We start from the raw sequence: 27,888 nt of genomic DNA, 5'->3' as shown, positions 1-27,888 counted from the left end.
TATGTAACACCCACATCTCCCTATGGTTCTACTGAACCACATAAACAGTACCATGTTCCCGTGGCCAGGAGTGCATGTACGGAGAAACATGGGAAAATGATTGAAATAATGGAGGTTCCCACAATGGCAAGTTGTCCAGGTATCCCTAAATGGAGCGCACCACACTAGACTACACACGCTGAGGATATTAGGTTTTATTTTAAAAGCATTTCATAAATAAATTTCATATTAAAAACTAAAGAATAAAACCTCAAGAATTTGTCCGAAATTAAAAATAAAAAAATCCCCATAAAAAAAAAACCAAAAACTAAAACCCTGAAAAAGCACGAGTCTAGCTCAAAGGTTGTGCTTGGTATTACAGCTCAGCCCCATTAACGTGAATGGGAATAAGCTGCAATACCAAACATGACCATGGGCAAGGAGTGGCGCTGTTTCGGGGAAAAAAAAATAAATATACTATAATATATATATATATATATATATATATATATATATATATATATATATATTTTGGACTCTGGTCCCTTTAAAAACTCATCTGATGGTTAAAACCCGAGACAATATATGAGTAGTGTCACATCTTAGAAAGTGTTGCAAATGCTGCGTTGATCAGGAAGGAAGCGAGCCATTACATTTCATGTAGCACAAGTCGGAGACTGATTAAAACCTATAGAAAATTCATCCGCAACGTATGTACAGCACAGCCGGAGCCGATGCGGATGTACACGATTCCCAGGCTTATAATTTAACTTAACAGCGAGTCCTTCTCTTCCTCGTGGAAGTAATCTGCTTCATTCAAGTAACCCTCAAGAAAAGTCATCTCCTAGAAGGAAACAGAAAGAAATCTGATGAGCCCAAATTGTAAAGACGGCGGATAAAACCTTCTAAAATAACGCTTCGTTGTTGTGTAAAGGGGGGCTCTAACCTCTAAAATGGTCTGAGGGTCAAATTTAACACACTTTGGGCGATTTTGTCAAAAATAAAAAAATTTAATTTTTTCAACCCCATGGTCGATTTTTGATTTGAATCTCGATTTTCTTCTTTATTGAAAAATCCGTAAAAAAAAATATAATAAAAAAAATAAAAATCAATTTTAGGCTTCAAATTCGGACACCCATAACTTTTTAATGGAGCTTTGGATAGTTAAACATTTTTTTTTTTTTTTTTTAAACTTTTAAGTAAGGTGATCGCAGTGATCGCCTGGAAGGAAACCAGGCAGTAAGTGTTCAATTTCCCTTCAGTGCCACCACAGGAGAAATAAGGTATTACACATGTCACTCACTGACATCAGTACACAGATCTGTCTGTATATATGTATATACAGAGGAAATCTGAGCAGGAAAGAAAGCGACCAATTCGGCAGCATTTTCTGCTGCAAAGCTGCCCTCTGAATTTGGATGCTTTTTATGGCAGTGGACCTACAAATGCAAAGGTAAAAATCTGCAGCAATAAAAAACACACTGCAAGTTTTTTTTTAGCCCAAACCTCTCCCCTCGATTGGATATTAATGCGGCTAAAAAAGCTCACCCTTGCCAAAAAGCCCTTGTCCTCCATCTTTGATAAAGTCGACTCTACTATCTCCTCGGCAGACTCTTCTTTGGCTTCTTCAATAAAGGGAATACAGCGCTGGTAGAGGAAATACTTGTAATGTCTGAGCAGGTGATAGGCCTCGGTGCGATTGGCACAGGTCTTACCAATCACTAGTTTCTAAAGGGAGAAAGAACAATCACATTATACTTCCATGTGTCAAGTAACAGGAACTGAAATGTCTATTCATGGAGAATATAGGGGGGGGGGTCTTTATTTACTGGGGGGGGCAATTACCTTACCTACAAGAACTCCAGTTTTTGCAATCCAATATCATGTTACAACATGCTAACTAAACTCTAGACAGGCTGTAATGCACAACATGACTACTGGGTGGCAGCACATAGACACATAAGTTATGCATAAATTATGTTGTTTTGAAAAGTTGGTCATCCTGTGGTACATATCTGGTTAGGTCTGGCCAAGAGGAGAGGTAAAGGCACATTTTCCGCCATGTGAACATACCCTAAGGATGTATCTACTACAGTGAAGGATTATTTTATTTACTTATTTAGTGCCACTTATTCCAAACCGCAATATCTCATCGGTCTCGTCCTGGAGCTGACTATTCCGAACTTACTTTTCACAGAGTAATATCTTAAAAATAAAACCTGAGCAATAAGAAGATATTAGAAATTAGACTGTGGTCAGGGCCTATTACTGCCCGGGTTCAGGTAAGTACCAAGGATGAACCTTCAAGTAGGACAGTATGACGGCCCCTGACCACACAGTCACTTGGTCAACTAATATTTAAAGGGATTCTACCATTAGAACCTTTTTTTGTGGCTACGTCGGAGTAGTCTTTAGAAAGGCTATTCATCTCTTACCTTTAGATGAGATCTCCGCCGCGCCGTTCCTTAGAAATACCGGTTTTTTTACTGGTATGCAAATTAGCTCTCTGGCAGCGATGGGGGCGGCCCCAGCGCTGAAAATGCGATGAGGGCTTCCTCACTGCAGCTCGAGAACACGATCCTGTGACGCCTCTATCTTCGGCTGGATCCTCCCCTTCTCTGTCATCTTCCTCCTGCGTCACCTCCGACGCCTGCGCAGTTGGCTCTGCCAGTGAGATACCAGCAGAGCCGAGTGCGCATGCCGGCCAGTGGCCATTTTTGGGAGGCCGCTCCTGCATTGAACTACAAGAGCAAGAGCGGCCTCCCAAAAATGGCCGCCGGCCGGCATGCGCAGTCGGCTCTACTAGTGTCTCACTGGCAGAGCCAACTGCGCAGGCATTGGAGGTGACGCAGGAGGAAGACGACAGAGAGGGGGAGGATCCAGCCGAAGATAGAGGCGTCACAGGATCGTGTTCTCGAGCAGCAGTGGGCCCGCCCCCATCGCATTTTCAGCGGAGGAAACTTTTCAGACTACCCTTGTACTGACCAACCAACTCGGCGACCTACAGGCGCCAGAAGTCACTTCAGCACATCACTAAAGAGAGTTGCAGGTCTGTGCCTATTGCATGAATATGAGAAGATCTGATCCCGGCCCCATATACAGGAGTAGCCTTCAGTGCCCAGAGGCTGGTCGATGAGGGTACAGGGGTCCGACCCTGACCAGTCACATACTGATGGCCCAACCTGTAGAAAAACCACTGTTGTTCCCTGAAAAGTTCTTTAAAGGGATTCTACCATTAAAACCTCTTTTTTTGTGGATAAGACGTCGGAATAGCCTTTAGAAAGGCTATTCATCTCTTACCTTTAGATATGATCTCCGCCGCGCTGTTCCTTAGAAATACTGTATGTAAATTAGTTCTCTGGCAGCGATGGGGGCGGGCCCCAGTGCTGAAAATGTGAAGGGGGCGTCCCCACTGCTGCTCGGCTGGATCCTCCTCTTCTCTGTCGTCTTCCTCCTGCGTCACCTCCGACGCCTGCGCAGTTGGCTCTGCCAGTGAGACACTAGTAGAGCCAAGCGAATGCCGGCCGGCGGCCATTTTTGGGAGGCCGCTCCTGCATTGAACTAAAAGAGCAAGAGTGAATACCACCGGCCGGTATTCACACTCGGCTCTGCTGGTGTCTCACTGGCAGAGCCAACTGCGCAGGCGTCGGAGGTGACGCAGGAGGAAGATGACAGAGAAGGGGAGGATCCAACCGCAGATAGAGGCGTCGCAGGATCGTGTTCTCGAGCTGCAGTGGGGCCCGCCCCCATTGCTGTGAGAGAACTAATTTGCATACCGGTAAAAATCGGTATTTCTAAGGAACGGCGCGGCGGAGATCACATCTAAAGGTAAGAGACGAATAGCCTTTCTAAAGGCTATTCTGACGTCTTATCCACAAAAAAAAAAGAGGTTTTAATGGTAGAATCCCTTTAAGGGCTTCTGGGACAAGGACCATGTGACTAGTACATACATATTTTTTTGTGCTTTAGGTTTACACCTTTGCATTATTAGGTCATACAGAACAGAATATTACCTGTGTATCATCTTGCAGGAAGTCGTCGGCTTCTAACGTCTTGTGATCATAGGCTTTTCCTGATAAGGTCACCAGATAACTGCAATAGCGCTGCAGGTGACATGCTTCACAGGCCGTCATCTCAGCTGCTATGTGCTTGATCTGAAGCCTGGGATAGGAGTTTATCCTTTCCTGTAACAATAACCAGATTCTATCTTATTTTCATTCAGCTTTGCTGTGTAGACTCGGACAGAATCAGCAGAGGACAGTGGATATAATGTCAGATAACAGCTTTGTTGTATTTCAGGAGACCTAGGTAAGGTAGGATACTAAGTCTATACACATAAATTAAGGCAGCTTCCTGTTGTTTCTTGGCCTTTGGGGGTGGGACCGAAATCTATGTGTTCTCTATACTAGTCTTAAAGGGATTCAATAATTAAAAAGCAATTTTTGTCCCTAGCACGTAGGAATAGCCTTAAGAAAGGCTATTCGTCACCTACCTTTAGATGTCTTCTCTGCGCCGCCGTTCGGTAGAAATCCAGGTTTTCTTCTGTATGCAAATGAGTTCTCTCGCAGCACTAGGGGCGGGCCCCAGCGCTCAAACAGCACTGGGGGCGTCCCCAATGCTGTGAGAGAAATCTCCAGCACCACCTCTATCTTCGCCTGGAACGCCTCGCTCAGCATCTTCTTCTGGCGCTGGGTTCAAACTTGTACACATACGCAGTCGGCTCTGCTGTCAAGCCTCAGGCAGAGCCGACTGCGTATGCCCGCAGCCATTTTCTTGTGGCCGCTTACACCAGTTTTCTGGGAATACTCATGCATAGAAATTTGAACCCAGTGCCGGAAGAAGACACAGGGAGAGGCCGTTCCAGGTGAAGATAAAGGCGGCGCTGGAGATTTCTCTCGCAGCATTGGGCCCGCCCCTAGTGCTGCGAGAGAACTCATTTGCATACCGAAGAAAACCGGGATTTCTATCGAATGGTGTCGTGGAGAAGACATCTAAAGGTAGGAGACGAATAGCCTTTCCTTTTTATTGATTGAATCCATTTAAGGAAGTCCCTGACAGGCACTAATTCCATCTGAATTATCAGGAGGCTTCGGCCCTTACTAATTTAGACCACTCCCATGTGCCAGAATGGAAATCTGCCATGAGCTGTAGTAAATTTGTTGGTCCACGACATCCCCGACCTGCTCACATTCATAAAAAGTGGGCGGGTAAGAAAGAAGGAAGTGGTTAGTCTTTGGCTATAAAAGGGACGTGCGCCAAAGATGTGACAGTACCATTCTTATCTATGGCGGTTTTCTGGAGTAGAGGGAATAGTAATGTCCCCAATACTGTTGGGAAGAGAGTGTAAAAGTCCTTGGTTGTAACCTACCTTATATCTATTGGTCCATCGGCAGCTGGTGGTGAGTTTCTCCAGACGTGGGGCTAGGATACGCTCGTCCAAATAATTTAGTGAATTCAGCTGATCTTTACATTTTCTTTTCTTTCTTTTACCATCTAGATAAAAAGAAGGTTGGAAACTTTGGTCGTGCGACATCGGACAGTTAGGGAGGATGGCCAGTGTTGGGGATAACAAAATCCCATCCCCCCTCTAGAGTTCAGTATATGAAAGCTCAGAAGCGCCCCCTAAAGGTAGATGCAAACAGGCACAATGTTTTGCTTTAAAAGGAACCCGTGACCAACTAAACCTGGCACAGTCCCATATGGACCAGTGCCTTAGTGTACAAATAGCCTGCCCTGTGGCCACAGACTAAATTAAGCTATGGGACCCGCACAACTCAGATTTTAGGTTCTTTTTTTACGACTGTATTTGGGCAGGTTCACATCTGCACCTGGTGTCCGGTTTGTGCAATTTGGCAGGTTTCTGTCTTCTGCCCCAAGAAAATGGACAGGAGACGCAAACCTGGCAGTCAGTTTTCAAACCCATTCACTTGAATGGGTTTGCAAAGTGACGGCCCGTGTGCGTCTTCTGCCCGTTCACGGCGTAAACCGGACACAAAGTCCTGCATGTCCGACTAGATGTCCACTGACTATATGGACATATAAAGTCAATGGGCGATCGGGAAGTTGTCATCTTACTCACTATATAACCCTCTCAAGGACTTCTCTTCTGCAATGTCCATTAGAAACGCCTTAATGACTTTCTCGAGATGTGAGGACAAGTCATGGCTGGCAGCTGTAAGGAAAAACACAGACATCTGTTATCAACATGGACCACCTTTCAGTTATGACCTCCATAGAAACATGGCAGCAACCACGAAGCTTCTACAGAGGTCAGAGAAACCTGTATGATAAAAGTCGTCTCATTTATAGTCTATGGGACTTACAGAGTGAAATGTGATGTTTCTTGAAGAGCTTCTTGACATTTGAGGTTGGATTAACGGAGCTTCCATCATTACTCTCTTCATCCGGTACTATGAAGTCGGACATATTGTCACTGTCCTGGCTCTCCACCTGGGTTTCTGGGGTCAAGGGTTCATATTCATCATGTGGACTCTCCTGTCACATAGCAAATGAGACGTTAGAGCTCACTTATAGGGTGCGACTACCTAGGACCTACCTAAGGTCACTGAAAGGGTTAAATTAGGATAATAACTAGAGATGAGCAAACACTATTCGAAACAGACGTTTGGAATAGCATGCTCCGGTTGAAATGAATGGACGTAGCCGGCACGCGCGCGGTTAAGCGGCCGGCCACCGGCAAAGTCTGCGTGCCGGACGCTTCCATTCACTTCTATGGGAGCGTGCTATTCCAAACGTCTGTTTCGAATAGTGTTCGCTCATCTCTAATAATAACCCAAAAAAGGAGGAAAAAAAAAAAAAAGTGTTTAATTTCTCAGCAGTGCCTCCACAGGGGAAGTTAAGTATTACACAGTGTCCATGTAAATGATTGTGTTATCTGTAGAATGCAGGACAGGTCAGGTCCTCCAGAACAAGAGACACTCTTGGCAACTGCTCTCGACTCTGGCCAAGAATTGAAGATCTCGACCCTTAGAATTACGTAATAGGATGTACAGAAACGGGACAAATTTCTCTCCATTAAACCAAGTGCAGCGCTGGGTAGGGAATATAAACAGACATGGAAATATGGCAGTATAATTATGAAGAAAATGGTAAGGTTTACTGAGGACAGCCTAAGTCTCGTCAATGCTTCTGTCTGACATCTCAAGCATTGTCCTACGTCCTTGATATCTCAGGCATAGACAGTACTCTACAAAAAAGATGCGAGTCCGCAACACTGAGGTACGTATAAAATAAGTTTTTATTCCATCAGATTAAAAATTTTCTAGTCTTTTTGCACTCGTTTATGTAACCAGCGCTCTGTCTGGATGGTCACTCCGACCTATTTTTAATCTGATGGAATAAAAACTTATTTTATACGTACCTCAGTGTTGCGGACTCGCATCTTTTTTGTATGTCATTGGAAACATTGCTCCGTGGAGTCGGGAGGAAGAGTCGTGCACCTAGGTAACGTTATATGGACTTAACGGACATTTCTTCTGAAGGGTGAGCTTACCTTGACTATTTTTTGTTTCGAATAGACAGTACTCTCTCTACTTTAGGCAATGACCTCAGAGTGTATGCGCCATCCCAAGAATGAATGGTGCAAGTGCACGATTTCGGTGTGATGTAGGACCCTATAGGAAGAACCTGAATGTAGGCACTAAGGTTGTCCCAATAGGGCATCAGTACATTGGACAGAGCTTAGGCCTTGGTTGAACTCATAAGATTAAAGAAGAAATACTGCTCCTTGAGTCTAGTCAAAACAGGCACCAAAGACATCTAACATCAAATGGAAGACCTCACGTTACCTCGGCGGACTCATGGCTGACTGTCCGTTTTCGGGACCTCTGTCTCTTAGCAAGCTGTTTGAGCGCTTCCAACCTCTTTTTTTTCTTGAGGTGGACCTTGGTCTCCTCATCCACGGCCGCCTCATCGCTGTCATCTTCCTTAATCACACAGCTTCGCTTGACGTTTACTTTTTCACCAGGTCCATCACTGTCCGAGCTGCTCTCACTCTCTATCATGGCAGACTTGCTCTTGAGTTTGGGTCTTCTGATGCGGCCTTCTCCATCTTCTTCAGGAAGAGAGTCTTCATCTTTTTGGTCGTCTGACTCCTCGGAGCAGCCACTGCCTTCATCAGTCTCCTCCCGTTCTTCCTCCTCTGAAGAAACAGACTCGTCGGAGTCTACGAAGTGGGAGAGGTCGTCCCTCTTGGTACGTTTCCAGTCCACTCGAGATTTCGGAACTGGTTCAACGGATTTTCTTTTCTGCCTCGTGTTGTAGGTCTTGGAGACTGATGTCATGTTTACAGGAGGAGCTGAAAAATAAAGAACAACGGTGTCAAAAGCAAACCGTTAAAAGTTAATCGGAGGAGATTCATCAAGACGTTCAAGTCGGTAAATTTGGCTGACACGTGGATAATGTTTCAAGTGTGCTTTGTATTTTAAAGGGATTCTACCATTAAAATCGATTTTTTTTTCTCTCCCAAACACATAGGAATAGCCTTAAGGGCTAGTTCACACGTGAAAACCACCTGGCTTATTTTGGTCCCAAAAAACCCCCAGCTTCCTAATTAGGAAGCGTTTTTTTGACCTTGAGGCGTTTTTTTGAGCAGTTTTTGGTAAAAATTGCTTCAGAAAACGCCAGGCGGTTTTCCCCTCCCCTAAAGTGAATGGACTGTAAAAAAATATGGTGTGTTTTTGGTCGCGGTTTTTTGCAAAAAAAAAACAAAAACATAACACGTTTTTTGCCTCCCATTTACTCCTATTGCTTTTCTGAGGCCTGAAGAAAGGTCATGTCGCTTTTTTTTTCTGCTAGCAGTCTCCATAGACCACCATTGTATGGAGTTGGATTTTGAGTAGAAATCCGTTGTCAAAATCCACCTCCTTGCCCCCGTGTGAACTAGCTCTAAGAAAGACTATTCGTCTCCTACCTTTAGATGTCATCTCCGCGCCGCCGTTCTGTAGAAATCCCAGTTTTCGCCAATATGCAAATGAGTTCTCTCGCAGCACTGGGGGCGGGCTCCAGCGCTCAACCAGTAGTGGGGGCGTCCCCAATGCTGCGAGAGAAATCTCCAGCACCGCCTCCACCTTCTTCAGGAACGAGTCTTCTTCCGGTGGTGGCTTCATACTTCTAGGCCTAGGGCAAAGCCGACGGTGCATGCCTGCAAGCTGCAACAATTTGACCACTTACAACACTTTGTAAGCGGCCATTTTCTTGTGGCCGGCGAACATGCTCAGTTGGCTTTGGCCTAGAAGTTTGAAGCCACCACCGGAAGAAGACTCGTTCCTGAAGAAAATGGAGGCGGCGCTGGAGATTTCTCTCGCAGCATTGGGGACACCCCCACTACTGGTTGAGCGCTGGGGCCCACCCCCAGTGCTGCGAGAGAACTCATTTCCATACCGGGGAAAACCAGGATTTCTACGGAACAGCGTCACAGAGAAGACATCTAAAGGTAGGAGACTAATAGCTTCTTTCCTTAGGGCTATTCCTACGTAATAAGCAGAAAAAATAAAGTTTAAACGATAGGATCCCATTAATTTAGTATTTTGGACTCGCATTACATGACAAGTCAAAATCAAGGAAGGAGACGCTCAATCCGGGTTTTACCTTACAAATACTGATGCAAAACATTGACCAAATCTGCAACGTGTGAATGAGGCCTTATATAACGCGTATAGGTTTCCCCAAGTGGACACCCCGAACGCTGATGTGAATCAGCAGAGAGAAAAGCTCTGCAAGGAGGACGTCAGTGGAAACCTAGCAGACCCCACTATGGTTTATGGGGTCCGCAGGTAACTGCTTTCTATGCGGACAGGTTCTGCATCTCTTGGGGTCCCTGTGATGACCCGCACACTAGTGTGACCTAGCAGCCGCCTCACAGGCCTCATGGTGGAGAGAATCAGAAGATTTACTGCAAAGTTCAATGCACTGGGCAAAATCTGCAGTGTGTGAATCAATCCCTAGGAGCACGTGACTCTAATGTACGAGCACCCACCCCAATACACTGACGTCCTCTAGCGATGCCATGTGGAAGTGCAGCTTTATTTTACACCCCACAACCCTACGACTACCCCTCGGGGCCTCCATCCCCAATAACCTCCCCAGGGTACAGCAGTCCCCCCCTCACCTACGTCACTACCCCTAAACCGCATTAACCTCCCTTAGGCATGCTGTAAACTACAGCAGGGGTTAATATCAAACACTCACGTGGTCTGCAGGGCTCCGACGTCCATAGAGTTACATGTGAAGCGAAACCTAAAGCGGACACGCCCCTTATCAAACGTCATCAGGAACCAGGCCACGCCCTCTACCTACAACGTGCCTTCGTTTTTGTTTTTTTTCTGCATAAGGGGGCGTGTCACCGGGCGGGATGTGGGCGGAGACTAAGTGTAGTGCACAGACGGGGACAAAAAACCTAGCTCGCGCTGTCTGTGTAGTGGCGGCGGCGTCCTGTCACGTGATCGTGGCTCTTAAAGGGGTTGTCCACTATAAGCATATGAGTATATGTTCTGCGTGGTTTAACCCTTTTAGCACTTGTTATTTTTCCTCATGTTATTTGTGTGCTTATTCAACTTCCATTAACCCTTTCTGTAGAGGGGAAAAACAACAAAACCACCATTGTTTTGTTTTAGGCTATAAGGCTACACGATTTTGTCTGTGACTACTGCTGTCATGTGACCAACCATCCCTGGATGACTCCTATAATTCACTATAATATTAGTGAATGAAGTGGCATGGCGGACCCTGCGGTAACGTGAGCCTGACATCTTGTCGGAAGAGGATCAAACACGGCTAAATCTTTACGTGACTAGAAGTCGCTCTCGTAGCACCCTAGGGGTCATTGAAGGAGTCACAGGGCAACTTGGGGAGTCATAGCCAAAGTTCCCATATAGCCATAGCTTTATAGGGGTTGTCTAGGAAATAGCATTTTTTTTCTGAAGGTATCAAAAAAAAAAACCATACTTGGGGCTCGTTCACATCTGTGCCCGGTCTCCGTTCTGCAGGTTTCCGTTTACTGCACAAAACTGAGCAGGAGACAGAAACCTGCAGGACTCTTTCATACCCCTTTCATTTGAATGGGTTTGAAAGATGTCCGGCAGTGAGCGTTTTATACTCTCTGCCGCGAAACCGTTTTTTTAAATCGGACACAGAGTCGGACATGCAGTACTCTGTGTCCGGTTTTAAAAAAACGGTTTCGCAGCAGAGAGCCTAAAATGCTCACGGCCGGACCCGGTCTGACAGCTTTCCGTCTTCTGCATGCAGAAGATGGAAAGCTCAGAACGGACTCCGGGCGCAAGTGTGAACCTAGCGTCGCTTGTCCCTGGCGCTCCGATGTTCTGGTCCTACAGCACCCTGGGGCATGTTCTTACCGCACATCACCACAGAGGCCAATCGTCAGCCTAAGGGCTAATTCACACGGGGGGGTGTAAGGGCGGATTTTGGCACCGAGAGTGATGTGGGGAGTCGCATCACTCTCGGGTCAAAACCCGCCTGCCACGACTGTCGTGGCTTCCAACAGTCGCGGCTTCCCCCTCCAGAGTAGGCTCAAATTATTAGGCCGGCTCCGGAGGTTGCTGCTGCTTCAAATATGTGATGCATTTAACCCCTTGGCGTTCGGCCGATTACATGCATACAAGGTATTCGATCAAATACTACTCGCTCATCACTAGTGGTGAGGACTTTCGCCACAACATGCCCCATGGTAAGTTCGTGCTAGGTGCGCTGTTCTCTACATTGTATATCTACACTCACCGGCCACTTTAATAGGTACACCATGCTAGTAACGGGTTGGGCCCCCTTTTGCCTTCAGAACTGCCTCAATTCTTCGTGGCATAGATTCAACAAGGTGCTGGAAGCATTCCTCAGAGATTTTGGTCCCTATTGACATGATGGCATCACACAGTTGCCGCAGATTTGTCGGCTGCACATCCATGATGCGAATCTCCCGTTCCACCACATCCCAAAGATGCTCCTCTATTGGATTGAGATCTGGTGACTGTGGAGGCCATTGGAGTACAGTGAACTCATTGTCATGTTCAAGAAACCAGTCTGAGATGATTCCAGCTTTATGACATGGCATTGCATTATCCTGCTGAAAGTAGCCATCAGATGTTGGGTACATTGTGGTCATAAAGGGATGGACATGGTCAGCAACAATACTCAGGTAGGCTTTGGCGTTGCAACGATGCTCAATTGGTACCAAGGGGCCCAAAGAGTGCCAAGAAAATATTCCCCACACCATGACACCACCACCACCAGCCTGAACCGTTGATACAAGGCAGGATGGATCCATGCTTTCATGTTGTTGACGCCAAATTCTGACCCTACCATCCGAATGTCGCAGCAGAAATCGAGACTCATCAGACCAGGCAACGTTTTTCCAATCTTCAATTGTCCAATTTCGATGAGCTTGTGCAAATTGTAGCCTCAGTTTCCTGTTCTTAGCTGAAAGGAGTGGCAACCGGTGTGGTCTTCTGCTGCTGTAGCCCATCTGCCTCAAAGTTGGACGTACTGTGCGTTCAGAGATGCTCTTCTGGCTACCTTGGTTGTAACGGGTGGCTATTTGAGTCACTGTTGCCTTTCTATCAGCTCGAACCAGTCTGGCCATTCTCCTCTGACCTCTGGCATCAACAACGCATTTCCGCCCACAGAACTGCCGCTCACTGGATGTTTTTTCTTTTTCGGACCATTCTCTGTAAACCCTAGAGATGGTTGTGCGTGAAAATCCCAGTAGATCAGCAGTTTCTGAAATACTCAGACCAGCCCTTCTGGCACCAACAACCATGCCACGTTCAAAGGCACTCAAATCACCTTTCTTCCCCATACTGATGCTCGGTTTGAACTGCAGGAGATTGTCTTGACCATGTCTACATGCCTAAATGCACTGAGTTGCCGCCATGTGATTGGCTGATTAGAAATTAAGTGTTAACGAGCAGTTGGACAGGTGTACCTAATAAAGTGGCCGCTGAGTGTATATCCGCCATGGGACCCGAACAACAGAGAGCCCACCCACTAAAATAGACTATAAAGGGGTCTGGCAGTTTTATACTGAAACAGGTGGATAGAAAAGTCCTCGTGCAGTTTGTTCTCTCTGCAAATTTTCAGCAGAATATGTAACTCCGATGCAGATGTGAACGAAGCCTTACAACTCTGGCACAACATTTTTATTTGTGAGAGCGCAGCCATAGACTTTCATGAGATTTAGAACAGCTGTGTGGTCATTTTTAATTGGCGAGTCAATAAGGCCAAACGCAGACTAATAACCTCTGTTAGGAGGAGGAGTTCAGACAGGTTTTTTTTTTGGTCAGAATTTTGGCGCAGAATCTGCGTCAAAATCCTGACCAAAAAACGTCTCCCATTGAAATCAATGGGTGCAGGTCATTTCTTTTTTTCGTGAGCGGTTTGTTCCCGTTGGTGGAAAAAAGAAGAGTCATGCCCTTTATTCAGGCGGATTCTGCAGCCGGTTCAGCTGCGGACGTCCGCCTGAAGACACTCCCGAATAGGCCCATTCATTTGGGCCTAATCCGGAGCGGAGTGCCCGACTAGATGCCAATGCACTGCCGGTTTTTTGGTCCGGAGTCTCTGTACTGTGACATCACTGTGTGTATTATCCCTATACTGTGACATCACTGTGTGTATTATCCCTGTACTGTGACATCACTGTGTGTATTATCTCTGTACTGTGACATCACTGTGTGTATTATCCCTGTACTGTGACATCACTGTGTGTATTATCCCTGTACTGTGACATCACTGTGTGTATTATCCCTGTACTGTGACATCACTGTGTGTATTATCTCTGTACTGTGACATCACTGTGTGTATTATCCCTGTACTGTGACATCACTGTGTGTATTATCTCTGTACTGTGACATCACTGTGTGTATTATCCCTGTACTGTGACATCACTGTGTGTATTATCCCTGTACTGTGACATCACTGTGTGTATTATCCCTGTACTGTGACATCACTGTGTGTATTATCTCTGTACTGTGACATCACTGTGTGTATTATCCCTGTACTGTGACATCACTGTGCGTATTATCCTGTACTGTGACATCACTGTGCGTATTATCTCTGTACTGTGACATCACTGTGCGTATTATCTCTGTACTGTGACATCACTGTGTGTATTATCTCTGTACTGTGACATCACTGTGTGTATTATCTCTGTACTGTGACATCACTGTGTGTATTATCCCTGTACTGTGACATCACTGTGTGTATTATCCCTGTACTGTGACATCACTGTGTGTATTATCCCTGTACTGTGACATCACTGTGTGTATTATCCCTGTACTGTGACATCACTGTGTGTATTATCCCTGTACTGTGACATCACTGTGTGTATTATCCCTGTACTGTGACATCACTGTGTGTATTATCCCTGTACTGTGACATCACTGTGTGTATTATCTCTGTACTGTGACATCACTGTGTGTATTATCTCTGTACTGTGACATCACTGTGTGTATTATCCCTGTACTGTGACATCACTGTGTGTATTATCTCTGTACTGTGACATCACTGTGTGTATTATCCCTGTACTGTGACATCACTGTGTGTATTATCCCTGTACTGTGACATCACTGTGTGTATTATCTCTGTACTGTGACATCACTGTGTGTATTATCTCTGTACTGTGACATCACTGTGTGTATTATCCCTGTACTGTGACATCACTGTGTGTATTATCTCTGTACTGTGACATCACTGTGTGTATTATCTCTGTACTGTGACATCACTGTGTGTATTATCCCTGTACTGTGACATCACTGTGTGTATTATCCTGTACTGTGACATCACTGTGTGTATTATCCCTGTACTGTGACATCACTGTGTGTATTATCTCTGTACTGTGACATCACTGTGTGTATTATCTCTGTACTGTGACATCACTGTGTGTATTATCCCTGTACTGTGACATCACTGTGTGTATTATCCTGTACTGTGACATCACTGTGTGTATTATCCCTGTACTGTGACATCACTGTGTGTATTATCCCTGTACTGTGACATCACTGTGTGTATTATCGCTGTACTGTGACATCACTGTGTGTATTATCTCTGTACTGTGACATCACTGTGTGTATTATCCCTGTACTGTGACATCACTGTGCGTATTATCCTGTACTGTGACATCACTGTGTGTATTATCTCTGTACTGTGACATCACTGTGTGTATTATCTCTGTACTGTGACATCACTGTGCGTATTATCCTGTACTGTGACATCACTGTGTGTATTATCTCTGTACTGTGACATCACTGTGTGTATTATCTCTGTACTGTGACATCACTATGTGTATTATCTCTGTACTGTGACATTATTCCTATTAGGACCAAAACGATGATAAGTTTTTCAGTCTGATCTCTTTGTTGAGCTTTATCTATAAGTAGTAGGTGTAGTCGGGCCCCATTTCTAGTTCTGTTATGGGGCCCCTATGGTAACTTGTTCATCTCCTAGCCCGCCTGCAGAATAAAAACTTCTCCATAGGCCATTGGACGCTGAATCTATGCAATTGTAAAGTCTATAAAATCTAGCAGTGATTCTTCCCGGAAACGATTATAACGTGCCTTGCCCTCAGGGCCTGGATGCTGGGCGTCTATGGCTTTATGCGCAGTGTATATAGCGTACTGTTTGGCAACATTCAGTCATTCCTTGAAGTTGCTGTATAGAGAACAATGCGGTAACCGATGTCCCATAGTGCACCTGGTGATGTTCATCATGTTTTATAGGATGCTTTCATTAGTTGCTGCACGCGGGCCTGAACCTGTGTATCTCCAGATAGCCTGCCATATACAATGTAATTGCACTGCTGTCAGGATCAATTCCTTGTGCTGTGTGTACACTGGGATCTCTATGCAGAAAATAATCTATGACTTTAATAGGTAACAGATGGTCCCTCACAGGGTGTAGTGATGTAACCTCACGCAGGCCAAATGCGAAAGCTGATTTACTGTCTCTTGTCAAATACAGTTTTGCCACAGGTGCGCTGGTGGTGAGCGCGCCGGCTGAATTATTGTGTATTGTTCATGGAAGATTAAGCTGGTCCTGGTTAGTCCTATGAAGTCTATTAAACGTCGTGCGGTAGAAAAATAACCCACGTACCCTCTGCTGGCCGTGCTGCTAAGACATAAATCAAGGTACCGTATATACTCGAGTATAAGCCAACCCGAATATAAGCCGAGGCCCCTAATTTTACCACAAAAAAATGGGAAAACTTATTGACTCAAGTATAAGCCGAGGGGGCGAAATGCAGCAGCTACTGGAAAATTTCAAAAATTAAAAGGGTCAGAGTTTTTGGGTGCAGTAGGTGCTGGGTGCTGGGAAAGGGGAGGGGGTGTTTTGGTTGTCTGTCTGCCCCTTCCCTGAGCTTGAGGACTGTTTTTTTTTCCCCCATTTGGAATTCAGTCTGGCTGACTATAGGGGATCTGCAGTGCTCCTATTAACCCCTTCCCGACGGAACAGGAGCACTGCAGATCCCCTATATTCAGTAGACACAGGGATACCTAATGTGTTTGTGTGTCACAGTCATTTTCTACTTTTATATGTATTCTAGGGAAAGGAGGGATTTACAACTTTTATTTACTTTATTTTTTTTTACTATATTTTTTTAAAGCTTCTTTTTTTCCCCACTATTTTATTTTATACATTACTATTGCGGTTGGTCATAGACCCCCCCCTCCCAAAAAAAAATTATTCTTTTTTTTTTGCTTGACTCGAGTATAAGCCGAGGGGGGCTTTTTCAGCACAAAAACTGTGCTGAAAAATTCGGCTTATGTTCGAGTATATATGGTACCTTTCTCTGAAGTTATCAGTGGGAAATATTCTTTGCACTGTAGCTTTGATGGTGAGCCTTTTAATGGCTGCATATTATTCATGGGTTATGTTTATAAATTAAAGGGGATGTCCAGGATTTAGGTTTTTATGGCCTATCAGCTCAGTGGGCGGTTACTGTGACTGATGAGCAAGTATAGGGCCATACATAACAACATAAGGGTGCATGCACGCAATGTAACGTGGCACTGATTCTTGCAGGATAACTCGTGTAAGGATCAGCGCTGCAAAACAGAATCCCATTGACTTCAATGTGTTACGCGCGCTAAACGGAACCCATTGAAGTCAATGGGATTCAGTTTTGCGGCGCTGATCCTCACACGAGTTATCATGCAAGAATCAGTGCCACGTTACATCGTGTTCATGCACCCTAACATGGGACCCAAAGCAGATAGCTCCAGTTTCGGTATAGTGGCTGGGTGCCGGTACTGTAGCTCGATTCCGATTGAAGTTAATGGGAGCTGAGTTGCAGTACCGGCGCCTGGTTACTATACAGAACGAGCTGCTTCTGGGCCCACATTGTGTATCGGCCCCCCAACAATCAGATGTTTATGGCCTATCCTAGGGATAGGTCATAAAAAACGAAATCCTGGACACCCCCTTTAATCCAGAATTCATTCATGAGTATTAATCCCTTCAAGACAAAGACTATTTTGGCTTTAAAGGGACCCTGACTGATATAAACTGCACGGGAGTTATATAAATTATGGTAATAGCTTTCCAAAGATGTGACTCTCTAAAGTAGGCCTTGGAGCAGAAAGGCAAAAGCCAAAGTGGTGCCGGCTACCTATAAATAATCAGTGGGTAGTCCTGGTGTCAAATGTAGACTGTAAGCCCTTGTGGGCAGGGCCCTCTATCCCACTGTGCCAGTCACTCACTGTTAGTATTATATTTGTTTTGTATATTTTGTGTACCATATGTAAACCCTCAAATGTACAGCACCATGTAATTAATATAGTAATGTAGAGCACCATGTAATTAATATAATAATGTACAGCACCATGGGATTAATATAATAATGTACAGCACCATGGAATTAATATAATGATGTCCAGCACCATGGAATTAATATAGTAATATACAGCACCATGTAATTAATATAATAATGTACAGCAACATGGGATTAATATAGTAATGTACAGCACCATGTAATTAATATAATAATGTACAGCACCATGGAATTAATATAATAATGTACAGCATCATGGGATTAATATAATAATGTACAGCACCATGGAATTAATATAGTAATATACTGCACCATGTAATTAACATAATAATGTACAGCACCATGGAATTAATATAATAATGTACAGCACCATGGAATTAATATAGTAATATACTGCTCCATGTAATTAACATAATAATGTACAGCAACATGGGATAAATATAATAATAATAATAATAATAATAATAATAATAAATTTATATAGCGCCAACATATTCCACTGCGCTGTACAATTTGTAGGGTTCAAATACAGACAGAAAGATGCATTATAATGTTCAGCACCATGGAATTAATATAGTAATATACAACACCATGGAATTAATATAATAATGTACAGCACCATGGGATTAATATAATAATGTACATCACCATGGGATTAATATAATAATGTCCAGCACCATGGGATTAATATAATAATGTACAGCACCATGGGATTAATATAATAATGTACAGCACCATGGAATTAATATAATAATGTACAACGTCATGGGATTAATATAATAATGTGCATAAAAGTGCGTTTGTAATGGAGTATAGACAGTGCCTTGCGAAAGTATTCGGCCCCCTTGAACTTTTCAATCTTTTGCTACATTTCAGGCTTCAAACATAAGACTTGCTGGACGCATGTATACATATACCCTGTAGAAATTAGGTGACTAGAATATTAACCCTATCAAAGAAACACACTTAACCATCAAGTATGTGGTATATGTGGGAAGGCCACAGCTTTATTTATTTAGTAAACATTGCAAATCAAAATAGACCAAAAATAGACCAGCCATGCCCAACCTTCAATTCCGGATCACTTTTTTAACCTGAATGCCCTGCTCTATCAGCAGGCATGTAGTACTTTATGTAAGCTTCCTGGGCATGGTAACCCGCCACCAAGCAGGCAGTGTACCCCCTACATCTGGCTGCTGGCCCCCCCACGCAGAAGCACTAATGCCCTCTCAACACCGTCGCGCAGACCCTACAAGAATATGTCGTTCCCAATAGGGTTCAAGTGTCCCCCATCACGGTGTAAAAGACCACCATTATCTCCCTCAAGATCCAAATGCCGTATTAACAGCCCCCCAATGGAGCGCACGAATTTTGACACTCGTATGTTAAGGACCTTCCTAGCCCACTCCAGGGCAGCAAGGTCCCTAGCACCCCTCCACGCTTTCCGGGGAACAACCTCAGACCACACTAAGACTACGGAATCAAAGAAGTCATAGAGTCGTCTCAAGTCCTGTCTGATCATCGTAATGAGTGCCGCCAGCTTAACCTGGCCAATGTGAGTACCTCCGGCATGAATCAACACCACCGCTGGACCACTAGTCGACCTGCCAGCCGAGACAATCTCCGGAAGTACCTGACGCCAGCGAAGTCCTCGGAACCCACGCCAGCAAAAATCAACATCAGGGAAACCAAAGGTAATGCCACCAGGTCGAATCCCAGCTCTCTGTTCGGCCCAGTACAGGTAAGAGTGACCAATCAACCAGACCTTAGGACGAATATCTGGAAAAACAGAAAAAACTAACGTGAGTTACAAACGGTGAAAACAACAACAGTTAAACAAGGCCGTTAATAACCTGCACTACCGCAATGTTGTCACACCAGAAGCAGATCCTACTGTTAGCCATCCTACTACCCCATAACTCGATCGCAGCCACGATCGGAAATACAGTAGCTCCAAGAGGGCCATATTCCAGTCATTGGCAAAAATGGCTGCGAACCCATCACCCCCCGCCGCGTCGGTGAACAGCGACAACTCAGCATTGCAGACCTCTTCCTGTTGACAAACGGCCCTGCAATTAAAACTAGATAGGAAAATCTTCCATACGCGCAAATCCTCCTTAAGAGAGCGAGTAATGCGGCATGAATCAACACCACCGCTGGACCACTAGTCGACCTGCCAGCCGAGACAATCTCCGGAAGTACCTGACGCCAGCGAAGTCCTCGGAACCCAAGCCAGCAAAAATCAACATCAGGGAAACCAAAGGTAATGCCACCAGGTCGAATCCCAGCTCTCTGTTCGGCCCAGGACAGGTAAGAGTGACCAATCAACCAGACCTTAGGACGAATATCTGGAAAAACAGAAAAAACTAACGTGAGTTACAAATGGTGAAAACAACAACAGTTAAACAAGGCCGAATCAGCATACCCAAAATGCCCAACGGACGCCAGACATCAGGGAGTCATCAGGTCTGGCCTTATGTAGGACCTGTAGCAGTCGGACTTCCAGCGACCCAGACGTTTTACAGCTTCCTCACCCAGACCGCAAGCATCTGCGGTGGTAGTTGCACCAATCCGAAAAGAATGGGTCCCGAAATCCCGAGGCTCCAGACCCAACTCAACTAAACAGGCTTTGAAAACAGAAGAAAACTGGAAACGGGTAAGGGGAGAATCTGCCTCATGCACCAAAAAGGCCGGCACCTGCGGGCGCCTGGCCACATACTCCCTCAACAGGACAACAGGGCAAGGCAAAGTACCGGATCTACCAACCGTAATCCAAAAACCCCTACCATAACAATCAGTCTTGGACCGACGTACACAAAGTTTAACGTCAGAATCGGAGACAACAACGTCACCCGCAGCCAAACTCCCTGGCTTAGATTTGCTAGGACTAACAAGTTCCCCGATACGTAGGGCCGCAAAGAAGGCTAAGGAAAGGCGGCCCTAAAGAGTAAAATCTCATAATCATCCCCACAAACAATAGCCAAACCCCCCAATAAGCGCCCCAACAAACTAATTGAAACCGGACGTCTATGATCCCCACCACCCTTCTCCTTCTTCCAACCCTTCAGAACCTGACTGACGGCAAATGTTTTGTTATGTCCACCCTCCCGAATAACTTCAGCATGAAGGCCACTCCGGCTAACCTTTTGACTACTATACTATAAGAGAAACCCCGCCGGCGCATAGCCGCCAAAAAAATCTAAGGAAACAGCTAATAACTCATCCTTGTCTGCGTGTACCACACTGCCCGACGAAGACAACCAGAGGACCCATGCAGCAGAATGACTCTTCCAAGTAGCAGCAGACACCGATCCCCGAATCAATTCTAACAATTGCTCTCGGCCAGGCTCCACAATATATCCGGGCAGCTCCAGCCCACCGGGTGCGCGGACGGATGGAGGGAGTGGAACACCTGAAAATGCGAGCTAGAAAGGGCATCAGCAATCTTGTTCTCCACCCCAGGGACATGGCGCGCCCTAAACCAAACGTTATGAACTAAACACATCAGAACTAAACGTCTCAGCAATGCCAAGACTGGGGGAGAGGAAGAAGATTGACTGTTAATAACCTGCACTACCGCGAGGTTGTCACACCAGAAGCAGATCCTACTGTTAGCCATCCTACTACCCCATAACTCGATCGCAGCCACGATCGGAAATAGCTCCAAGAGGGCCATATTCTTGACTAAACCCGAATCAAACCAATGCCTCAGCCAAGATCCCCTGACCCAGTCATTGGCAAAAATGGCTGCGAACCCATCACCCCCCGTCGCGTCGGTGAACAGCGACAACTCAGCATTGCAGACCTCTTCCTGTTGACAAACGGCCCTGCAATTAAAACTAGATAGGAAAATCTTCCATACGCGCAAATCCTCCTTAAGGGAGCGAGTAATGCGTATAAAATGATGAGCCTTTTGAACACCTTTTGTCGCCAGCGATAACCGGCGACAGAAGGCGCGGCCTATCGGCAACACCCTGCAAGCGAAATTCAACAAACCCAAGAGGCTCTGCATCTGATGAAGTGTAACCTTTTTGGCCGCGACGAACTCATCAACCAGGGAAACCAAATGACTAAGCTTCTCAGGAGGGAGCCTAAAAACTTTTCTTGGGAAAGGGGAACCCCAGCTGTTTCATCAGCGATTGGAAGGTAAAAGGCAGATAAGCACAAACATGGGTACCACTAGGACCGACAAAGAGAAAATCATCCAAATAGTGCAGCGCCAATGGGATGCCTGTCTCAAATCGCAAACGCCACTCTAAAAAGGAGCTGAAAAGTTCGAAATAATAACAAGAGATGGAACATCCCATGGGCAGGCACATGTCTACAAAATACTGCTCTTTTACCATACAACCCAGAAGATGAAAACAATCCGGGTGCATCGGCAACAAGCGACTCTATATCGGACTTAGCTAACAGTGCACCTGGACCCGCGTTACGGACTAGAAGGACGGCCCGATCAAAAGAGGTGTACGACACAGCCGCATCCTCCTTTGAAATGCCATCATTGACGGATGACTCGGGGGGATAAGAAAGGTAGTGGATGAGCCGGAATTTGCCGGCCTCCTTCTTGGGCACAAGACCCAAGGGGGAAACCCGCAAATTTGACAAAGGGGGCTCTGGAAATGGGCCAGCCATGCGACCCAACACAACCTCCTTAAGTACCTTCTCCCAAGCCATATCCTCATTCTCCCTTACCGACTTCAGATTCTGAGAGAGGACCAAAACAGAAGAGGGCTCGTGGGGGATGTAGAATCCATAAAGGAAGCCATCAAGCAGAAGGCTTGCCTCCTGCCTCCTGGGGTACAGAGCGAGCCACTGCCCCAGCACCTGCCCGTTCACCGGCGTTCTCAGCTGCGCCGGATGCACCCAGCTTGCCTCCTGACCGGTTACGGCGGGAGCAATGCAAGGCTGAGTGCGTTCTCCCACATATGGAACACTCGTGTCGAAATCGACACGTAGCATGGAATCGGCAGTGCCCCTCATTATACAGCCAGCAGGCGCCGCTAGGCTTCTGAGCTGCTGTGCCGGGTTGGCGCTGGCCTGAAAGGGGCGAGGAAGAGAAGGGCGCTGAGCCAAAATCAATTGTATCCATACGTCGGCGGCCTTAGTGGCCCAACCGACGGAGGGGTCAAGAGCCAGGCGACATTCCTCGTCGTACCTCCACCAGGCCGAGCCCCCATGCAATTTGTAAGCATTGAAAATAGTGTCTATATAGACAAAGAGCTTGGGGCCCTTAGCCGGACACGATTGACAGATAATATGGGGAAAAGTGGCGAAGGCCTGCAGCCAATTGCCGAAGGACTTGGCCGCCTTTGATTTGCGCTCAGCGCCTCTCTCAAAGGAACACTCCTTGTCCACAGTCAGCTGTTCCGCTGAAAGCAGGGACCAAATGTCTATGTATTCCCCGCGCATGATCTTTTTCCTGATCTCCGTGGGAACATGAGTTCCCAGCGGAGCTACCCCGCAGTACATAGAATCCCTCACCAAACAACTAGCAGCGAGGTCCCTGTCCGGCGAGGGGGTTGCCCCCCGGGTGAGGCTGTGGACCCTGAGGAATCTTGGGTTCTTCCTTCAGCTACCTCAAGCAATTTTCTAAGCATAGAAGTAAACTCCCCGGAACTCATGTGTGTGGAAGTATGGAGAGGTGCCCACGCTGGAAGGGAGGCGTACTCACCAACTTTCGTCCCAGCGGGGACCTGAAGGGGTTCAGCCGCAGCAGCGGGTCAAAATGTAAATAAAACCATATAAATTTGGTATCCCTGGAACCGTACCGAAACACAGACTATAGGGGACATGTCATTTTGGCTGCACAGTGAACGCCGTAAAACCAAAGCCCATAAGAAAGTCGCAGAAATGCATTTTTTTTTCAAATCCACCGCATTCTGAATTTTTTTCAGTTTTCAGTTTTCAGTTTTGCTTCCCAGTACATTATATAGAATAATTAATGGTAGCATCATGAAGAAAAATTTGTCCTGCAAAAATTAAGACCTCATATGGCTCTGGGAGCGGAGAAATAAAAAAGTTATGGGGTTTAGAAGGAGGGGAGTCAAAAACGAAAAACGAAAATCAAAAAATGCCATCGGCAGGAAGGGGTTAAATAGACCCTTAAAACAACTCCTCCTCTACCTTTCATTCATTCGTCACCTTTCCAAAATATTTACAAACAGCTTCAAAACCCAGCCAGCAAGTCCAGAGCCCTTTCCCTATACGGTTCAGGGCATACCAAGAGGTCAAATTTAAATTTTTGGAGGAAGAATCAAGTGGGACACAATTGGGAAGTAGAACAAAATTTATTGGATATTTTAAATTTTTTTAACAACTAAAATTGTGATCCTAGCTTTAGTCTGGTCGATATTCAGGGCTGTTATCGTTCCTAGACCAAACGCCTGTGCACCTCTGAGACTAAGTTCACATCTGCAGCGGCCTCTCCACCCCTGCACGGAGGACTTTTATCTCCACTTCTTTCACAGTATGAAAACAGAGGACACCCGGCGAACCCCATTATGGTCAATGGAGTCCACGGGTAACTGCTGTTTTGGTGGTCTGATTGTGCCCGGGTCCGATCAATAGAAAGCTGGCGCAGTTGTGAACTTAGCCTTAGACCTTTTCATATGAATGAATAACTTTCCATCTCTATAAATACCTATGTTCATCCGTATGTCTGTTTTATACATTCCTTTTTTCCAGTGTCACTTGCTGTATTTTTTTCATATGCGTCCATAGAATGAATCCACGTGGATGAGAAACATGTCCATGGAAATAAGGACCCTACACCTAGCATGCATCCTCACAAGCAATGTAGTTTATGCCATTTCCTACAGATATGTGACAAGTTATATTTGCAAGGCCGTTTCAACTCATTGGTGGGCCCTGTGCAAAGGTTTCCTAAGTAGGCCTGGCCATCAAAACCACTTGGAAATAACTGACCTGCAATAATTATAATCCTTTAATGGCTTCTACATAGCATAATGCCCCTTAGTGTCGTTCCAAGTGGCCCCATACAATATCATGCCCTTCAGTGGCCCATCACATAGTGAAATGTCCCTGCATGCTTAACATTTTAACCTGTTTCCACTACTTTGGCACCTCAGACATTAACCTGACCCAATCTGTGTGGCCTCTCAGACATTATAATGTCCCCCTCTAAGCGGACAACCTGCCATCCAGGTTGCCCCCACAGTTTCAAGCCTCCATCCAGGTTGCCCCACAGTTTCAAGCCCCCATCCAGGTTGCCCCACAGTTTCAAGCCCCCATCCAGGTTGCCCCCACAGTTTAATGTCCCCTTCAATTGTCCCAATTGTATATCAAAGCTTTATTGGCACGTCTGATATATATCAAATAAAATAAAGCCTTAATACTCACCTTTTCTTGTTGCCCTGTTCACTTCTGTCTCTGGTCCCGGAGTCTTCAAAGAGCAACAGGAACAATATAAGGCTAGGTTCACATCTGCGTCGGAGTCTGTGTAGATAACTCTACTGCAGATTTCAACTAAAGTCATCGGAGGACTTTTTTTTTTCCAAGTCTATGGGGTCTGTGGGTAACTGTTTTTTGTTTAGTGGACAGGCTCTCTGTTGTTTGGATCCCCATGCAGACCCTTGTGTGAACTTAGTGTGTTGTCACCACCTCGGGTCTACTGCTCCAATACACTGATAGCAGAGACAGCGGTCGATGGTGAAGCCGAAATCCGGAGGATGCCAATGAGTTGGGGAAGACGGGACCCAGTGCCCAGGACTTCAAATGCAGGACTGTTCCGCTGTCCCAAGGGTTCCAGTGCACCATTGGCTTTATGGTTAAAGTAGCCCTGTATGCTTGCTTAGGGTAAGTTCACACAGGGGCTTTTGGTCAGGATTTTGAGGCTGTATCCACCTCAAAATCCTGACCAAAAAGAAATCGGAGCCAGCCAGTTCTTTTTTCCAGGAGCCGTTTGTTTCAGCTCCCGGAAAAAAAAAGAAGCAACATTCTCATTCTTTCAGTCACCTCGCGATTCGGCCTGAAGACACTCCCTCCTCCCGACTAGGCCCATTTATTTGGGCCTAGTCCGGAGCGGAGTATGCGACTGTATGCCGGTGCCTCTGCCTCAGGTTCCGAACTAAAATATCCCATGTGAACTTACCCTTATATACAGCTATGTTAGGCAGCCTTATTATTATTATTATTATTTTTTATTATTAATTATTATTATTATTATTGTTTATTTATATAGCACTATTAATCCCATGATGCTGTACATTATTATATTCATTCCATGGTGCTGTACATTATTATCTTAATTCCATGGTGCTGTACATTATTATATTCATTCCATGGTGCTGTACATTATTATATTAATCCCATGGTGCTGTACATTATTATCTTAATTCCATGGTGCTGTACATTATTATATTCATTCCATGGTGCTTTACATTATTATATTAATCCCATGGTGCTGTACATTATTATATTAATCCCATGGTGCTTTACATTATTATATTAATCCCATGGTGCTTTACATTATTATATTAATTCCATGGTGCTTTACATTTGGGGGTTACATACAGTACACAGAATATACAGGTAGATATAATACTGACAGTGATCGGCTGGCACAGTAGGGTAGAGGGCCCTGCCCGCGAGGACTTACAGTCTATGAGGGAAGAGGGGTAGAGACAGATGGAGAGCGGGAGACTGTACAGATGGCAGTGCGGTGATAGTGTTATTGGAGGTTGTAGGCCTTCCTGAATAGGGGAGTCTTCAGGGCCTTCTTGAATCCTGTGATTGTGGGGGTCAGTCTTATGTGTCGTGGTAAGGAGTTCCAGAGTTCCAGAGTATGGGAGATGCACGGGAGAAATCTTGGAGACGGTTGTGTGAGGAGCGGATGAGAGCAGAGCGGAGTAGGAGGTCATTGGAGGATCTGAGGTTACGTGTGGGCAGGTAGCGGGAGATGAGGTCAGAGATATATGGAGGGGCCAGGGTGTGGATGGCTTTGTATGTTAGCATTAGTAGCTTGAACTCAATTCGCTGGGCTATAGGTAGCCAGTGGAGGGACTGGCAGAGTGGAGCAGCCGATGAAGATCGGGGGGGGGGGGGGGGTAGAGGTGGATTAAGCGAGCAGCACAGTTTAAGGTGGACTGGAGGGGGGCGAGGGTGTTTGCTGGGAGTCCATTGTGAAGGGTGTTGCAGTAGTCTAAGCGGGAGATTATGAGGGCCTGGACGAGCGTCTTGGTAGTTTCTGGGGTTAGGAAGGAGCGGATTCGATGGATGTTCTTGAGCTGGAGGCGGCAGGAGGTGTTGAGGGTTTGAGTATGTGACTACAGTGTGACATTGCCCTGGGTATGACTTACCATATCATACTTCTACATATGTATCTTATTAGTCTTAAAAGGGTTTTCCCACAAAACAAGTTATTCCTTTTCATAGGTAAGGGGATCACTTGCAGATCAGTGGCATTCGGAGCACCCAAACCCCCACTAATCCAGAGACGGCATTCCCGTTATAAAGAACGGAGCAGTGTATGTGCTGCCCAACTACTACTCCATTCAGAACAGGGGATGAAGTTTTCCTGTTGTCCTGATCAGTGGACGTCTGAGCAGTCAGACCCGCACTGATCTGCAAGTTCCCCCCTATCCTATGGATAAGGAATAATTTGTTTTATTGGAAACCACCTTAAGTACCAGCCCAATCAACTAAACAGACAGATGTGGATTGCCATAATTGATAACCAAAATGGTGTTCACCACTATCCCTGGGGACTCTCGTGTTGAGACCAAAGATTGCTGTGTCGCCTTTTGACACCCTCACTAATTCAAGCGAATGGGGTCACGTTGAGACTATGATGCCACAAATCCGAGTCACTACAGTCTTTGGTCATTCCTGGTAAAAATTATTTGTTACAAGGTAAGATTTCAAGACTATTCTGCTTTCTTCATCAGACATGATATATGGAAGTCTCTAAAAAACCACAAATTTCTACACATTGGAATGGTGTAAACAAGCAGATGAGAGTGAGCTCAGAGGAGGAGTCCTTCATTACTTTGCAGATAAGCAGTGTGAAAGTTTTATTGTCTCTAGATTGATGTTAGTTCAGATATCTGGTGACCTCCCTATCTCGGGAATAGACTCCTTAGATAAGACAAATTCAA

The 27,888-nt window shown here is 45.5% G+C and overlaps 1 protein-coding gene across 1 annotated transcript; it reads right to left on the bottom strand.

Annotated features, from left to right (window-relative positions):
• Window positions 1-269: 269 nt before the first annotated feature.
• Window positions 270-10,241, bottom strand: CCDC82 (coiled-coil domain containing 82). The gene is made up of 8 exons (XM_075262982.1): window positions 10,189-10,241; window positions 7,788-8,296; window positions 6,303-6,474; window positions 6,059-6,151; window positions 5,348-5,472; window positions 3,993-4,163; window positions 1,528-1,707; window positions 270-823 (listed from the first exon to the last, which is right to left on the bottom strand). The coding sequence occupies exons 2-8, from the start codon at window positions 8,280-8,282 to the stop codon at window positions 746-748; spliced, it is 1,314 nt and encodes a 437-aa protein (XP_075119083.1). The 5' UTR covers window positions 8,283-8,296; window positions 10,189-10,241; the 3' UTR covers window positions 270-745.
• Window positions 10,242-27,888: the final 17,647 nt, after the last annotated feature.

The sequence above is a fragment of the Leptodactylus fuscus genome, chromosome 2 (assembly GCF_031893055.1).
Source record: "Leptodactylus fuscus isolate aLepFus1 chromosome 2, aLepFus1.hap2, whole genome shotgun sequence".
NCBI lineage: Eukaryota > Metazoa > Chordata > Amphibia > Anura > Leptodactylidae > Leptodactylus > Leptodactylus fuscus.
The sequence above is the reverse complement of the archived record's forward strand: the minus strand, read 5'-3'. Positions and strand labels throughout refer to the sequence as shown.

Excerpts from the sequence above, each read along its gene's own strand:
- CCDC82 (XM_075262982.1), bottom strand. The coding sequence starts at position 8,282 with ATGACATCAGTCTCCAAGACCTACAACACGAGGCAGAAAAGAAAATCC. Across the intron at positions 5,473-6,058 it reads GTCCTTGAGAGGGTTATATA|ATGGTAAAAGAAAGAAAAGA; the intron begins GTGAGTAAGATG and ends CTTTTTATCTAG. Across the intron at positions 1,708-3,992 it reads TCCTGCAAGATGATACACAG|AAACTAGTGATTGGTAAGAC; the intron begins GTAATATTCTGT and ends TTCTCCCTTTAG.